Source organism: Cupressus sempervirens, chromosome 6 (assembly GCF_028749045.1).
Source record: "Cupressus sempervirens isolate cs-2001-9-10 chromosome 6, ASM2874904v1, whole genome shotgun sequence".
Classification (NCBI taxonomy): domain Eukaryota; kingdom Viridiplantae; phylum Streptophyta; class Pinopsida; order Cupressales; family Cupressaceae; genus Cupressus; species Cupressus sempervirens.
This window is the reverse complement of record NC_143123.1, coordinates 67,154,521-67,173,040: the sequence shown is the minus strand read 5'-3', so window position 1 is coordinate 67,173,040 and position 18,520 is coordinate 67,154,521. Positions and strand designations below refer to the sequence as shown.

The following is an 18,520-nucleotide window of genomic DNA, read 5'->3' as shown; positions in this document are numbered from 1 at the left end:
ATTAGTCTAGGGTAAATCCTTTGGATTGAGGTTGACCTAACAGTCATTTGTAAATCCTTTATTCAGGTGACATTCCAAGTGAATGGTCTAAAGTCTTCTAACAAGGCTCACTCCTAACAGGGTGATTGAAATCTTTTAACAGGCTCACATTTAACAGTGTGTATTGTAACCTTTAACAAGGTTGGCCTTTCACTAGGCATCACTTCAGAAGAGTGAAAAAGAGTAGCATGTTACTGGTGATTTTTCCCAATTGGGTTTCCACGTAAATCATTGTGTCAAGTGTGTTGCTAAATCTATAATGTTTCATGTTTACATTTATGCAAATTGATTTGATAGTAACCTACAAGTTTTAAGTGATTGCAGAATCTTATGGATGCATGCATGATAATAAATGTTTTATGGGTTTACTAAGCTATGCAAATTTTTATTTATACATCTAGACCTTGGATAATTGATTCACCCACCCTCATAGTTATTCTAAAGAATTTCAACAATTTGCGATAAGATTTCAGAGAAAATTGAAGGATTAGGTACTAAATTGTTTTTAATAGATTGAGTTAAGAAAAATATCTTAACATAGTAGTTATAAAAACCTTATTTAATCACCTAAAAGAGTCCTTAACTTAGTGTAAGCACAAAATCATTTAATAGGGTAAGACCTAACAGTCTTAAATTCTCTTAGCAAGGCAGACCTCTCACAGGGTAGATCATCATATATGATTAAATTGTAGCCCTAACATGTGAACTTTATTGTGGCAACAATAAAGATTTGTGGGTTTCATACCCATCCTAGTTTTAGTGGGGATGACACCCACTATATATTTTACTAATATATAAATTCCCTATTAAAGGATTAGTGGGAGTCAATTTCAATATATTTAGTACAATTGTCCCTTTTAAAGGACTGATCCTTGTTAGAAGACTTGAAAAGGTTCACAACCCTCTTTGGAGTTGATGAGAATAAAGGTTCACTACCCAAGCACACTAGCAAAAGGATGGCAATTAAACCATCTTATGGATAATAAATCTAATATGCTTGAATTGATTGAGCAAAAACACACTTGCCTTTACAGTTCTTTTGAAGTTCACTAAGAATGAAAGATTACATTCATATCTCTTCCAAAAACATATGATAATATTTCATCTATGCTCTTATAGTCAAGAACCAAGGCTCACATACACAATAATTTCATACCATTCCACATCATTCCATACATTAAAAATGAAAGAAATAACCCTACTTTATATCAATTATAAATAAGCAATCAGGTTATTTTATTAGGACTTCCCCAATATACAAATAAATAAATAGGACCACACTAAGGAATATATGCCTTCTTAAACAATTATAAAACCATTACAAATATTAATCCACATGAATCATAAAAATTTCATCTGTATATGAGAAAAATAGTGTTTATAATATAAACACGTGCATCATAAAATAATAATCTATATATGGATATATCACCACAAATGCATTGTCTATGTATAGCATGGTAAAACAAATGAGTAATTTTTCATGTGTATTTCTCTCTCCATCTCAAACTAGCTATTGTTTTCTCCATTTGATATTGATGGATATCATTACACTAACCTATTAGCATAAAGGTAGTGATCTTATTGCTAATTAACACATTTTGGTGTTTGGAATGCTAGCATTAAAGTCAAAACTTCCTTGTACCCTAGATAGGCACCCCTTTTTTTTATTTTATCCAAATTTACAAAAGCAACAAAGAAGTAATGTGGAGTATGCCTAATGTAGTATCATCTGAAGAAAATATATAAGGCACTATGATCTGTTATTTATTTTTCTAGAGTAAAGATGATGTTAAACACTACTAATTTTAATTATGTAAGTGTATTCATGATTAATGCAAATGTACTTAGATCATTAGTATTGGAAACTACAATTGGAACAATTGGTTATGTTGCCATTAATGTCAAATCTATTGGTGAGACAGTTTGCTATCTAATCTAAATGTCATATCTATTTTATTGATGAAGAGGATTTGAGAAGTTGTTCATAACAAAAGCATTTAGAGGATAGGTTGAGTTATCAAGAGGAAACTACAAATGGATATTTTATTAGTTGGACATTGACAAGATAAATTAATTGTTTAAATCATGTTGCAAGAGGAGAAGATAGTAATGTTCAAGTCTCAAAAGTGTGAGTAAAGATAGATCAAATGTATAGGCTTGAGTGAGTAATAGAGTAGAAGACTTAACAATTTTGATCAACATGTCGAGTGATGCTAGTGTCAACTGAGAAATAGTAAGTGTCGAGCAAAGTTAGTGTTGATTGAGCATCAATATCGACCAAGTGATAGTGCATGTGTCGAGAAAGAAGTTTTATAGCGATTGAGTAACCCAGTGATGATCGAGTGTCAGAACACAGTGTTGACCAAGGAATCTCATTTTAATTGTTTGCAATGAATCCTAATTTCTAGCCAACTAAGTTGATTTCTTGGGATATTGAAAGCATGTTGAAGATAAGTATCGATGAGTTGGACCATTTAATATTAGGAAAGGATTAGGTAAATGAATTAAGAGATGGATTCCAAGAGATTTTTCTAGAAAAGAAGAGATAAACTAATGGTGATCAGATATATTGTATTTGATGGATTGAATTGTGAACCCTATGATCTACGATATTGATTAAGCAAAAAAAGATTAGAATTACCTATTTAAGGAGGTATATCTGGCAAACTTTTTGTAAGAGTGCAAAGAGGCTAAGTGTGTGTGAAGGAGTTCTAGAGAATTGGAGTTGTTACTGATGTTGTTGACTGGCGAATCTAAGTAGAAGGCTAAATTGAGTTGAGAAGAAGTGAAGGGTGATTGCTTGAAGGGTTGCCAGGGAATCAAAGCTGAGATGACAATGGAGGCTAGATAGTGAATCAATATAGAGAACTGAATAGATATTTGTACATGCAAAGTTAGTTGTACTTAACATATCAAACCTATTGTTACTTTCTAACTATTGTGAACATTATTTGGAATCCATTAATCAAGGTTGAACTAACAGTAAGGACTTAACATTTTATGTAAATCCTTTAACAAGGTGACATTCTAATGGAATGTCCTAAAGTCCTCTAACAAGGCCACTCCTAACAAGGTGATAAAATCTTTTAACAAGGTCACATTTAACAATGTGTGTTGTATCCTTTAATAGGGCTGGCTCCTAATAGGGCTCACTTCAGAAGAGTGAAAATTGGTGACATGTTGTTGGTGGTTTTTCCCAAATTGAGTTTTCATGTTAAATCCTAGTGTCAAAATTGTGTGGATGTTATTATGATGTTTTACTTATTAAAGTTTGTACATTCTGTAAGTCTATTATTTTTAGAAAATAGCTAGCTAATGTTGCTAATAGTTTATAGTAGAGACTGAGCAATGGAATTATAAGATCTAAAGTTGTTTAAGTGTTTGTTTGTTCAATTGGTACATATGGACCTTGGATAACTGATTCATCCCATCTCATAGTTATTTTAAATATTCTAACACATTAGATGCAAAATCTTATGTCCCAAAGTCAAATATCTTTGCATGCAAGCTAATGGAAAATGAGCCATTTTGGAATGGAGTTGGCTAGGGGATTGAAAGTCAAGTTCAATTACATGGTGGATGATACATTTCATAAACAATACACTCTCAGAGACATAAATCATGAGTTAATTTGTTTTGGGGAAATAGATGTTAGGTATAAACCATTATGGATAACCTAGTAAAATATGAGGGCAATATATTGATTATGCAATGTTATGATGCAAAAATTCATTCACTTGAACATCGAAATGACTAACAAGTAAAAAATTGAATGTAATGAGTCAGAAAAAGTATTCAAAGCATGCACTTATCTCATTTACAAATGTATTAAACAAGTTTCAAATGATTAGACCTAATTTTGAATTTTTCCCTTGTGAAATTTGACATGTAATCTTTATTATTTTGTTCCATAAAAATCATTTTTAAAAATATTAAAATCATCTTTAAAAAAAATGATAATTATTTTCATTGATGTCCTAAAACATAACCATTATTTCACATGCTAGATCTCATATAGTCTCAATTGGAGTTCTTAGGCCCATAAAAAGTGTTTAGGGGTTTCACCTCAATGACGTAGTGTGTCAACTAATCAATTTGGATTTAAGAGTGTGCTACTTATCTTCATATAAAATTAATGTGCTAAGGGAACACTATATGCATTATTCATAAGGCACGATGCTCATTAAAGATTTTATGAATGAGAAATCAATGGAAATATTTTTTTATTATGAGTAAAACTTCATAATTAAGTGTACTTGAACTGTTATAATATTAATATAAATAATCTCTTTAGAATTTTTTTTTTATCACCTCTAAACCATAACAAATACTAAAAACACCATTTATAGCTATAGAAAATAAACTTAATTTAAATATTGCTATGAGGATTTTACTATGTAGTTTTTTGAGTCAAAATCATTGACCTTATGTTTCATGAGTAGTGGTTCAAAAAACCCGTCTCTCATGAGAATTTGGATGAAACACTTAACACATATTAGATCTAGGTGATGCTTATAGAGGTGAAGCACCAAGACTTCCTGGGAGGTCACCCATCCTAGTACTAAATCTAAATAACTATTCATAGAATATAGACCTATAAAATAAATTAAACTGTACAATTTAAAATAAATATAGATAAAAGAGACAAACATAATGATTTCCTTCACCGTGTTTCTACAAACAAATTAACCATCATCAAAGCAAAGTGTTTTAACTAATGAATCCAATCTAATAGGGAGTTGCTTATCTTATATAAAGTCAATGTGGTTATAAGACTTGAAAACAAGGGAATCTCCTAACATCTTTGTATCGGGTGACAATTTCGGGTTTTCTTTCAAGTTCTTTCCCGAATGAACCCTTGAACCTATTTTTAATTTTTAATAATATATATAGTGGCTCTCTCCATTTTAATTTTTTTTTTTAAAAGACTTGAAAACAAGAAGTGACCTTATCAAAATAAAGTATTTCAAGTAATGAATCCAATAAAAAAGAGTGCTACTTATCTTGCTCTAAAATTAATGGCGAATGATTTAGAAGGCACAATACTTGATAAAGATTCTATGAACATGATTGAGTTGAATTACTAGTAAAACTCCACAATTAACTGTTTTAATGAAGGGGTCTTTATTTACAAGTTTGTTCAAGGGTATCCATCTTATGATATCAATATCAAGATTCAATAGTTTTAACGTCAAGCTCATTGACTTATGTTTCATACGTAGTGGTTTAGAAGAATACATTTCTTATGAGAATGAATTGAAAACTTAGCATTTGAGAAATCACCTATTCAAGAACTACTACAACTCAAGTGCACTTAATTGTGAGTATCCATTTTGTTAAGCTCACCCATCAACTGTGTGTTTTGATGGGTGAATTTTTATCCAAAAAGTCATTGAAAGCTATCAATTTATGAATTTTCATCTAAAAAGTCATTGAAACCATCTCAACTTCATCTTTTATAATGTCAAACCATTCAACTTTGTCAATCGACTAAAAGTCTATTGACATTATTATATAGTTTAAAAAAATAAAATTAAAGAAAACAATGCTTCTCCCCACAAAGTACAAGTGAAAGTTAAAATATATATTTTTTAAAAATCTTGAAATTTGTGAAAAACACACTTTTTTTTCCCCAAATTTGATTAATAGTCTATGAATACAAGGCAACTTATATACAAGGATAGGCAACTTATATAAAGTGGAAACTGAACAGCACTTTATTCTAGAATGTGAGACCTACAAGGATAGCAGGGATAAGTTTGCGGATACTATATGTGACAGTTCTTGGCATAATCTGTTCAACGAAGAGTACATTGAGCAATTGAGGGGGCTCATCATTAGTCTACACAAGAGGCAAACAACACTACTTAAGTCTGCTTGAGTTGTCTTGCTGTCCCATAGGCTATTTTTAGCCTCTCAGACGTTAAATTTTTTATCTATCTATCTATCTACACCCATTGACAATGTTAATAGTCTAAGTTCTTTATATTTCTCTTATATTTTCATTTCAAACCAGTACATATAAGTTGCACCTTGGTGCCCTACTTATTTTCTTCCATATACGGTGGAGAGTGCAATGCATGCATACGCGGGTAAAACGGCGCCTCAACCCAATCCAACGACTAGCTTTAAAATGAGCTGTGCTGTGAGATTTCGAAAAACGAGAGACAATCTGACCGTTGAAAAGCTTTTTCTTACAAGCCACGCGTACTATTCCCATTCAGCTGACGAAGACACCGAAAGAGGACGATTATTTTTGACTCATAAAGTATACGTTGGGCAGAATTTTTTACTTTACTTCTTAGGGTTTCTAAAACTAGGTTTTCGATTTAAGAGCAATTGATATTAATTCTTCTCGTCCCCTTGCTGGAATTTTTACTTTTATTTTTCCAAACGCATTCGGATTTCAATCTGCGTACTGAAAAATCTGGAGGAAAATCATAAATATATGGTTTTTAGGGTTTGGAGTAAGAATAAGAGCTCATGTTTGCACAAACCGAGCTGGGCTACAATGAATGTGCTCAACTGATGGGAATCTCTTTTATGGTGTGGTGTAATTTGTAGACTGGCTTCAATTGTTCATGAGGGACTTGAAGTATGGCATGAAAAGTTGTGAGAGACCGAGCTGGGCTACAATGAATGTGCTCAACTGATGGGAATCTCTTTTATGGTGTGGTGTAATTTGTAGACTGGCTTCAATTGTTCATGAGGGACTTGAAGTATGTCATGAAAAGTTGTGAGTAGAAGTGGGCCGAATCTGATATTTGTTTAGATGGGAAAATTAATCAGGTGAATTTCGATTCGTATTTGGGGAAATGTGAAGTAGCGAATGATGGGGTTTTATGGAGGATTGTTGCTAGGAGGAGAATAAAATGATGCTTTTCAGTTTTATATTTTGTGTAGCTGTGAGAAAGAGAAATGTCGAGGATAATTTTTAACCTTGGCGGAGAGCTCGTCTGCTGTTATTATTTTCTACAGACGGTATCCTTCGACCTCCTTAAAGTGAAGGTACAGGAGAAAATATCATCATGAGAATAAATTGTTGTTATCGATGAACACAAATTAATAGTGGAGTTTTTGTTGGAAGGGAAATATGTTTGGTAGTTGAGCTTCTCGAAACAGCTGGGTATGTAATTCTTAGCTCCGATGCCTTGAATCGCAGTATTGAACTTATCATCAACGAAAGGAGGAGTCTTTGAAATTTAATTTTAGGTTATCGAGAATGCGTCTGGTATAATGTCTTCCATTCAGGTGCCAGAATTATACAAAGAAAATATTTTGCACGGTGAGCAAAAGGAGAGTGGTAGGAAACAGCTATCCATGAGCCACATTCTAGGGTTATCTGTTGATGGGGATGAAAATCATGCCCAGCTTGGACGGGTCGACATTCAAACTGGAAAATGTATATCATCCCAAGAGAGAGAAGAAATTCCAGCTAAAAGTTCATCTTGCAAGGCTTTTTCTATCAGGTATGAATTAATGTATGATTCAGTCAATCTGTTACATTTTTCTCTCCAGTTGTTTAGTCTTTTTTTTTTTTAAACTTAATATCACGGTTTCTTTAGTGGAATTTGAAATTAGCATTTTTAGTTGAGGATGTGAGGGAAGTTAAAATGTCTCTCAGGTCATTCGTTGCATATAAAATACAATGGTAGACCTTTGAATTGGAATTTGTTTGTTTGGATTAATTTATTTTCTTAAGAAATTGAGAATTCCGTCAAAACTTGGGTCCAAGCACTGAAAAAAATTGCTTTCAACTATATCTCCCTTTACTTGTTGATTCTTAGGATCATATATTACAGTACAACATTGAGAATTAACCTCGGCCATTTAGTGGCTATGACTTTCCCAAATTTGGCAAAACTGTTAGATTCTTGATATATATTATCTGTAGCTGTATTGGGACTGTATAGATTATTCCCATGTTCTGTGAGAAGGCTGAAAATTCAATCACAAAATTTCGTTGTTATATTTTGCTAATGGAAAGCGTTCATCTCTTAGGCTTCTACACGGGAGTCTCACCAATTTACTCTTTGCTTGACCATGACCTAAAATAAACCTAAAATAAAACTTTATGATATACACTGTATATTGCGTTCATCTCTTAGTCTTCTACATGGGAGTCTCACCAGTCCTTTACGATATACGCTCTATTTATTTTCCAAAAATGTTTTAGAGGCATTTTTTTACCATAGTCATTGTGCGGTAACAAATTAAATTTATAATTTATGGAATTTTATAAGTTTTGATCTTTTAAATAAATAAAATATGTATATATCCATCATCGTGAGTTTAGTATGGGGTCTAATGATCAAAAGAATTGATCCCCATCGAAACAGTTTCTCTTTTGAGGTCCTTATACAATCTAATCTTTCCAGTATGGAGTTTTTATGATTCCAAAAGGGGTTAGGTCTTTTCCAAGGAGATATTAGTCAATTATCAAAATCCATTGTTTGGTGAGTGTGAGATTATGATGCGTCACTCAAGACTCCTAAGTGGCACTTAATTTATTAAAAAGGAAAAGGTTTAACTTCACATAAAAATTTGATTGAGTTAGATTTTAGAAAAAAAAATACAAATAAGAATTGTAAGAAATTGGAAAAAAGAAAGAAGCATAAGCAAATGTCATGCATAGTATTGCTATTTCTCATGGGACATGTTCCCATGTTTAAAACTAGCATCCTTATTTCCCATTACTCATGGAACATGTTCCCATGTTTAAAACTAGCATCCTCATTTCCCATTACATTTTCAAGATGGCCCATGATGGAAGCGACATCCCTTAAGCTTTCCCTAGGTTTGTAAAACTTGGAAGATCATTGATATGGGACATGACAGTAGGAAACATTTTGAGGCATGAGATCATCCTATGGGTGACTAGAGATATTTGAACTGTCGCTTGACTGTTGTGGGGATGCCTAAACATTTTGGATGACTTGAATTTATGGAAAAAAGGTTGCAAAAGGCATCCTAACCATGCGGTTCGATAAAATGATGACTAGAAATACTTAGACTTTTTGAATGATTTGTATGACATTATTCTTGCAATTAATCAGTAAGTATACATGTTTGACTTCGAATTAAATTGTGATTTTTTGAAATTAACCATACCATTGTAGTATATATGATAGCTGCAAATACTCAGCCATTAATTGACATTTCCTATTACAACTTTCCTAGACAGTACATTTTGTTAACCTTTCAGGTCATGCCTACTTTGAGGGAGCATTACACTTGATCACAAAAATGGTATAAAAACCTAATGTGTATTCTTCTTACTTGTAGTTTACATGATCATAAAGGGTGAAGATAATTTGTGCTAAATTCTCTTTCAACTTGGAACGAACCTTAGTTGAGGCAATTCATACAAAAGTATAGCATTGGAAAATATTTCCAGCTTTCACTATCTTAATGATATATGTTGTTATCAATGTCTTAATTTTGATGTTATGTACTGTTAAGTTTGTAAAAAGTTGAGTATCACTGCTGCCGCCATGGCTGTCTAATGCATTTTTGCTCCCAAAATGTTGAGGAACATAGAAATTTTGCGATTATTTTTTGCAAATAAATTATTGTGCACGAAACTTTTATTTGCATATATAACAACTTATTTATAAAGAAATCTAGATTGTGACACATTTTTAAGATTTGGAAAGAATAAATGATTTGAAATTCTATGAACATTTCTCAATACATATGTCTATCAAAATTTCAAGGAGTGTGGATTTGAGAAGAGTTGTCGGAGTAAAATCATTTTGCTACATTAATGTTTAAAATCACATTCCATGATCTATCAGTTTTGTTCTTATAGTTCTTCTCATCTTGATGATAGATGATGGAATATAAAACACTTGAACGTAATGAAATTTAAAAGCAACCATATATCTATTTGATAGATTATAGAAATCTCTTAACATTGAATGTGTAAAAGATTATTAATAATTAATAATTGAAGTTATAATAAAGTAATAATTTTACGTTTAAAATCTTAAAAGTTTGCTCAGTTATGTCTTTTTGTTTTCTCAAATTTTGACTCAATAATGGTACGTCCATCAACATCAAAATTATACAAATTGAAGGAAGTGTATGCAAAGTTCCCAGCCTAAATGCAATGCAATTCTTATTTTTTTGTGAGAGGAAAGTTAAATAGAAACTTTTTTAAAAGAATGTGTATTTGTTGTTGAGTTATCAACAAATACAAAGTTGAAAACTTTGAAAACTTTAGTTTAAAAGAAGTTTTGAAATTTTGACCAACAATTCTAGTCCGTAATATTTTTTCCCATTGCTGCTGCATGACTCGTCCTAATCTCATCATGATCTCATACTCGCTGCTTTCTTTCTAAAATCCAGGCCCTCTGTGTACCATATGCTAATTAATTCAATTCTTTTTAGGTGTGCATTTAAAATTAGATGCTTCATTTTTGTATGATAATTTACTACGTACTGTAAGTCTGAAAGTAATGGAATTTTATTACCATGGGAAAATTGTAGATTTTGTAACATATCTCTGTAATTTGGAATTGCTTTTCTACCTTTTGAAATACAATATCAAGAAACAAAGATGGCTCATTCCCATAGGCTGAAACAGAAAAGCATTTTCATGGGATTATTTCAATTGCCCTAAATAACTTCTAACTTATAAAATTGCAAGAACCCTGAACTAACTTGATTGCTTTAGTTTACTTTCTATTTTACATAATAAAAATCTACATCTTTGTCCTATGTTCATTCAAATTGAATGATGTGCTCCTTGACAGTTTCATACCATTTTCATGTTCTCAAGGTATGTATTATTGTCTCTTGCAGAGGCTATGTGACAAATATTCAAGAAACAGATATAAGTAAATGCTGGCCATTTCCTCCGCATTTACTGCAAAGAAAAATGAGGAAAAAGACAGTCCTTTTACTTCCCCCTCTTGAAGTTCCTACATTCAGATATTGGCAATGCTTAGATTGTCTTGTTAGTGAATTTAACTTGGATAGCTTACATGAAATAAAGAATGATCAGCAGCAGTTAGATAACTTGATGAATGCTACACCTATAAATGGTGATGGAAAATTTGCATTAGAGCCATCTGAGAATGAACATAAAGATTTAGGCAATGGCATGGAGAACCATCATTTGAGTAGAAAGGTAGGCAATGATTTCGAGGAAGACGAAGCAGGAATCGAAGTGGCACAATGTATGGAAATAAGTGAAAGATCAGGGGATGCCAGTGTTAAAAATCATAAAGAAATTCAACACAGTGAAGAAAGAGTTACATCGCATGGCACAGTTAAAGAGTTGACATTAAAGAATGTGTCAGATGGTGATAATTTGAATTCTAAATATGAAATTGTTGCCTGTAATGCAACGGTGTGGCCAACAGACTCTGAAGAGACTTCCAGTGCAAAACAAAGTTTATCCGACAAGGATGACGATCAAATTCTTTCCAATTGCACAAGTCAATTAAGAGCTGAAACAAATACCTCGAATTTTACAGAGAAGGAAGATCGCATTAATTATATGCACTGCACAGTGAACAAAGCAGCTGTATATGAGTTTGATGAAAATGCCATTTTCCAAGAAAATTTTGAAAATAGAATTGCAGAGGAGGCAATGGAGCCATTGATGAGCAATATTCAAGAAGATAATCCATTAGCATCATTCGAAGAAAATTTTGAAAATAGAAATGCAGAGAAGGCAACGGAAGCATTGCTAAGCAATATTCAAGGAGATAATACATTCGCATCATCCATTGTGGCCAACATAGATGAGGAAGGTTTTATTGCCGAGGTAGATACTGATGCCATCCCTCTCATTGTAAAGAAATGCAGTTCTAAAAGGCAAAAGGGTAAAGTAAAAATACTGAAAAAACGCTTAGTATCCGATCTTATTGCTGTTGTTCCAAATGAAGAGCTGAAATGCAATGATGAAAACTGGAAATCTAAATTGAAGCATATGTCAAGGAGAAGAAAGACTGAGATGCAAAGAATCTCAGAAGCTCCATTATATAGCTCACAAGAATTGAAGGCTCCGGCTGAACCAAACTTAGAATTTGTGGATGATAAGAGGAAAGTACACTGCCAAGACATTTCACGTCAATCTTTACCACCAGATAAGTTTGTAAAAGTATGTTTCTTTATGGTTGTCCTCTGAATCTTATTTATTTTGAGCTTTATTTGCTTTAATTCTTTTTAAGTATAGATCAATCATTTTGTAGCGAGTGTCTAGATGTCATAGTCATTGACTCGGGCTTCTTCCAAAGTGACTAAAAATTGCATCCTCTTGACAATTATGCACGATCCATTCTTCACATTCTCCCAATACCTAAAATCTTACTGTACTCGCTACCACAAGAAATGACTGACTTTTCACATTTAATAGTGATCTCAGAGGTCATAGATATTATCTTCTAATATATATTAAGACCTATTCTTCTTGTTCAATATAAGATAATATGAACAGTAGTGAGATGATGCTTTGTCCAATTACTATGAAAACTTAAATTATTTATTTGTCTTTGTATATTTTGCTACATGAATTTAAGCTATGGGTATTCTTCTTTTGTTTGCCAGTTTTGTTTACTTTTGATATTGGGGAAGTAACATATGTGGCTATTGCTGGTACCTTAGGCTCCACTTCTCTGCTAACCTCGTAGTTTCTAAGTAGTGGAAATCTTCCCTTATGGTTTACAAATTTGCTGATAAAGGAAAAAAATTGGTAACGTCTGTTTACAATTTATTTTTAGGATAAGTTGGCCTCACAGACTCTTAAGAGCCCTTTTAGAAGGATTTATATAACACACTAAACAAGAAAAAATAGGTGCTTTTAAATTAGAAAAATGTACAGAACAAATGGATGAAACATATTCTATTATAATGTTTGGGAGATGTATTCAAATCCTAAAATCGAAAAGTATCTTTTTGTTGGCATTTATGTAGGAAGAAAGAAGGGTTATTAAAAGACGTTTTAGCTCAAAAAAGCTTGGGAACTCTCAGAAAGAACTGCTTTCAAAGCTTTGTGAAAAGAAAGTACACGAGGAAGAGCTTGTGCAGCATGGATCAGAGAAACAAGAAGCTTCGCATCCAGAACATGATTTACTGAAAGATTTGGCACATTTTATGGCTAAAAGTCAAATTGAACAACCTTCAACAGCACCACGGTCTCACAATCGTAAGAAAATTCAGTTTCTCAAAAATTCAATGGTTCAGAACAAAGAAGCTGAAGATGGTAATTGTTTTGTGATAGAAAATAAGTCTACTGATCCAACTCGGTTTCACAACGATCAGTGTTTGAAGGATAAGTTGGTCAAAGGGACAGATGCATCTAAGCATGTTGCAGTGGATGGTGAAGTTCATATTTTTATAGAAGATTACAAGAAGATTAACCAAGTCCAAGAGTCTGGCAAGCATGATAAACAGGAGAAATCAGGACAAACTGTGGAAACAGGTGTGATTTTGGAATCTGTGGTTGGTATTTCTTCAAGCTTAAATCACCATATTTGCAAGAATATTGAGAAGGCAGATAACAACATTGAAAGAGATGCAAGTGATCAGTCGGTCGATGATAAAGGCACCACTCATGACATTGTTGCAATAAAAGATCAGAGAAACTGTGACTTCTGTACTCTTCTAACAAAATTGATTGAGTGTCCAGAAAAGCTCTATAAATCAAATCGTGATGATTCAGCTAAGAATGTCATAATCAAGAGTGAAACACGTCTTCTCAATGAAGATGGCAAGGAGATTAATCAAGTCCAACAGTCAGGCAAGCATGATAAACAGAAGACAACGGGACACGATAAGAAAGAGAACGATGGTTTGTGTACTCTTCAAACAAAATCAATTGAGCATCTAGGAAAGCTCTTTAAATCAAATTGTAATGATTCAGCTAAGCATGCCACAATGGATAGTGAGAATAGTCTTCTCATAGAAGATGGCAAGAAGATTGATCAAGTACAAGAGTCTGATAATCATGAGAAAGAGAAGACATCAGGACAAGATAACGAAGTGCATGTAGAAGATACTGTGATCGGTATTCCTTCAAGCTCGGATGATCATTGCCAGAACACGGAAGCAGTCGATAGAAACATGAAAATAGGTTCAAGTGATCAGTCAGTCCGTGATAAAGGCAGTACTGGTAATAATGTCATTGTAAAAGCTCAGAGAAAAAATGGCTCTTGTATTTTAAAAAGCCAATCAATTGATCATCTACGAGAGGCCCTAAATTCAAAATGTGATCAACTGTCTATGATTAAGCATTGTAGTGCTTCTTTGGATCCTGCTGTTCATGGCCTTTCATCTACTAGTTTTGAGGATCATGACAATGGCTTGGATGAATCCGTGCCCTCCAATTCTTGCAAAGATGATATTCAAAATCTTAACAATGGCTCAGAGAACCCCGTGCCCATGAATGCATCCAAGGAAAATTCTATAAGCTCTTTGGAACCAGTTGCAGCGACAAAGAAAAGGAAAGCTGGGGACAGGCACGGAGTCACTGTGCTTTCATTGAGGAAAGGCACACATCCTAATCGTACACAAAATAAAGAAGTCAAGCAGGTCCGACTGGATGGTATAACAGCTCCACCATTTGTACCTCCTCTTTTCCATTTTGACGCTCTTGGTGATCCTCTCAAATTAAACCATGATCAACTATCTATTATAGAGCAAAGTCATGCTTCTTTGGATGCATCAATTCATGATTTTCCAGCTGCTAGTTTTGAGGCTAATGATGTTAAATTGGATGAATCTGTAGCCCACAATTCTCACAATGATGATCTCCAAAATCATAACAATGGCTCAGAACAGGCTGTTCTCAACAGTACATGCAAAAACACTGCTTTAAACGCTTCCCAAAATATTGATGTTAAGCGGGTTCAACCAGATGGTAGCAAAACTGCATCAGTTGTGCTGCGACCTTTTCAGTCTAATGATCTGGGAGAGACCTCCAAGTCAAATCGAAATCAAATGTCTATTATTGACCAAAGCAATTCTTCTTTGGATGCTTCATTCTATGGATTTTCAGCTACTGGTTTTGAGTGTTATGACAATAGATTCGATCAATCCGTCCCCTCCAATTCTCGCAAAGACATTCTCCACAGTCAGAACATTGACTCAGAACAGTCCGTGCTGAAGAGTGCATGCAAAGACACTTCTTCAAACACTAATAAAACTGTTGCAGCGCCTACTTTTGCCCAAACAAATGCAGCTGTATCAGCACAACATAATATGTCTCTTCATAGCGAAAGTAAGCTGATAAATCCAAATTTGATTAGAGATTTTAAAAATTCCACAAATTCAAGCTCAAAAAGGGAACCATACAGAAAGTTATCTGAAAGGGAACAGAGATTTAATTTCATTTTCTACAGGAGACAATCCACTGCTAACTGGACCTCAGCCAATCATGGGAGAGAACTTCATTACTAACCTATCGTTGAGCTCACCTGAAAGAGGATTCATGTTTGAAGGTTCAGTAGGAATTGTGAAACAAAGAAAGGGCCAGGTAAGTAATTGGCTTAAGAGTTCGAATAAACGCTACTTTCCAATGGCTGACAATCAGGATAATATATTCACTCCATTGTTTGTGGCTTTGTTTTTCATCGATGAAAGAACTGTGTATGATGTAGTCTGTAAATTTGGTAGAAACGACTAAACTTCTCCGCATTCTTATTCATTTAAACTTTATATTGAATTGGAACACTGAATTTCACTGGCACCCATTCCTAATTTAGAGTTAAAGTCCTCTCTGCAGAAAATTTAGTAGTAATGTTTCAATTCAGCCAATTATACTGGCCATGCATAGAAGCCATCATTTAAGCAATCGTCTAACATGGGAAAGTATTTACTTGTTCACAGGTCTGCCAAAAACAGGGAACTTGTGTGACACAGCCTATTAAAGCCTTTCCTGTATTGAGAGGTAATGCACGGCAACCACCGAAATTTCTGAATGGTTTTTCTTGTTGCTGCTTGTTCAACTTAACCAATTTCAAAACATTGTTGCAGATTTTTCTATGGGACATAAGCCATCAAACAAAGTTGGCTTTCAGTCTTCTTTTGATTGCAATCTGACGTACAATACCATGAAAACTACAAGTTTGGATGCAGATCCAATGACCAATGCCCACGAGCAACAGACTTTAAGATCACCAACTATTTTAAGCTTTGCTCAAGGTAAAATGTAAAGCAAGTAAACTAAAATGGGTCATATTTGCATTCTCGAACATAAATATGAAGTAGCTCCACTGATAAGGCTTCTAATGCAACTATATAAGATGTATGTGATCCTGAAACCTTCTATGTTTACTCTTGCAGGAAACAAGTTAGATACAGAGTCTACACTATCTCGAGAGTGCTTTGATCAGAGCAAGTTTGAACTCATGTCATACATAGATAACAGAATTCAACATTATTGTCCTAGTGAAGCTCCGATAAGAATTGCAACTCAAAAGGCCGAAAAGGGCCCTCAAGATGAAGACTTCCATATTGCTGCTTCCCAGGATCCCGATTTCTGTAGCATAAGGAAGAATGTACCTGAACATAGAGGTTTGAAAGATAATCCCACAAAGAAAAGGAAAGTTGGGAATAGGCAGAAAATCGCTGTGCTTGCATTGAGTGCAGACAGACAATATACACGAAATAAAGAAGTAAGGCAGGTTCAACCAGATAGTAGCACAACTCCGCCAATTGTACCCACTCTTTTTCAATCGAAAGCTCTGGAAACAGTAATGAATATCCCAGATGGACAAAGTTGTAGAAGGGAAATGAGAGTAGAAGAAAGCCATGATTATACGTACCATCAATCTATTATTCCAGGAGAAAATATGAATACTGTTTTAGAGAAACCAGATAAACAGATTCCAAAAAGGCGGAAGATCATCAATGGTAAACAGGCTCAAATAGAAAGTCAATCCTTAGAACCAGCTGCTATTGCTCTTTCTCAGACAAATTTACGAAAAGCAAAAGTAAATTCGCGATTGAAGGTAACAACCAGTAACACAAAATTATCGGGTTTTGCATGCCTGAAAAATATAAGGGATGCAGATGGGATTGTTTTAAGCCAAAAGTACGCAAGTGAAGCAGAGATAGAGATGGCAAAGAACAACAGAGAACTCGATGTGCAATGTCATTCCACACAAACAGGGACATGTGCTATGGACAATTACACAAGTCTAGATAATAATCCATCTTCATTAGATCTCTCTTCAGCTGCAAACCAGTTTGCTGGTTTCAAGCATGTGCTGAAGCCTCTAGCGCAGAATACTCAGCAACATCTTCCTGTTTCTTTTACAGCAGATAATAAAGATGAGGCAGCGGAAGTAAGTCTGAAAGTTTCAAAAATGAGCACAACAGATTCAAAAAAGAAGCTAAAAGCAGAAAACCAACTCCCTGAGATATATAACTCTTATAACCTTCAAGCTATAGGCAGTTACATAAAATGGGGAACACTCAATGCTGAGCTGCCAACATTGCATGCTTCGCTTTCTGAAAATGGTGCAGGCATGCCATTTCAGACTAAAATAGATCAAAATGGTAATTTTATGAATTCCTCTGACTCAGGAATACATCCAAACGTGGTTGAATTGGACAATTACATGCTTGGGGCTGCTATGTCAAGAACAAACCCCTCTACATTTCCTTCACATGTTACAAATACCCAAATTGTTACTTCATCATGTTCAAGTAATACCAACATTGGTATGCCACACCATTTCAACATTTTTAATCCAGTATGTTCGGATGTAAACATTATGCCGGGCCTATTAAAACCATTGGGGATGTCCGAACAACATGGACTGTTATGTCAAATACAGGAGTATGTTGACAAATCAAAACTTTATGTATCCTCATTTACTCATGCGGATAAGCCACTTTCTGCTTCCTTCGATTCTTCAGCTTAAAAACCTTGATCACTTAATCTTGAATTCCCGACGGAGGTTTAAAAGAAGAGATGTGATGAAGTGCCATTTTCAAGCTGCGGGAGCTGTTATCATATGACCAGTTTGAACAGTTATAATCCTCTTATAGCTTGGAGCAAATGGATGATGGATGTTTTCCCCAATCCATATAACTACACTGGACAATCCAAATTATAGAAAGGTTTTTCTTGTCCAAATCTTCGCCAACCCATTGAACATGCTGCAATTTTGAACTGGAAGCGGGCAGCGGGTGGTGGATAATTTTGCTTTTTTTATCCACTGACAATCAGTTATTGGAGAAGGATCTTGTTAATTGCCAATAATAGTTTGTGGACGAATTGGGTACCCAGCATTTTGAATTTTACTTTGTTTAACCCATTTATATCCTACAGTTTCAAATCACTAATCGCTGTGTACCCTGACCCAAGGCGGAGAGCTAGAGAACCTTCACTTAAGTGAAACCAACTTACTTGAAGCATTTTCTGTGTTCTCGCCACTTTTTTGATTGTACAGAGACAGAGGGAAACTAATTCTCTTTGATCGATTGAAACTAATAGCAATGGATTTTCAAATTCTATTTA

General features: G+C 34.1%; 1 protein-coding gene across 1 annotated transcript; it reads left to right on the top strand.

The window, feature by feature from the left end:
- The first annotated feature begins 6,419 nt into the window (after positions 1 to 6,419).
- LOC149551161 (uncharacterized) lies at positions 6,420 to 18,520 on the top strand. The gene is made up of 7 exons (XM_089786744.1): positions 6,420 to 7,511; positions 10,849 to 12,154; positions 12,967 to 15,271; positions 15,393 to 15,526; positions 15,880 to 15,940; positions 16,027 to 16,194; positions 16,336 to 18,520. Exons 1-7 carry the CDS (start codon positions 7,279 to 7,281, stop codon positions 17,919 to 17,921), a joined length of 5,793 nt encoding a protein of 1,930 aa, XP_089642870.1. The 5' UTR covers positions 6,420 to 7,278; the 3' UTR covers positions 17,922 to 18,520.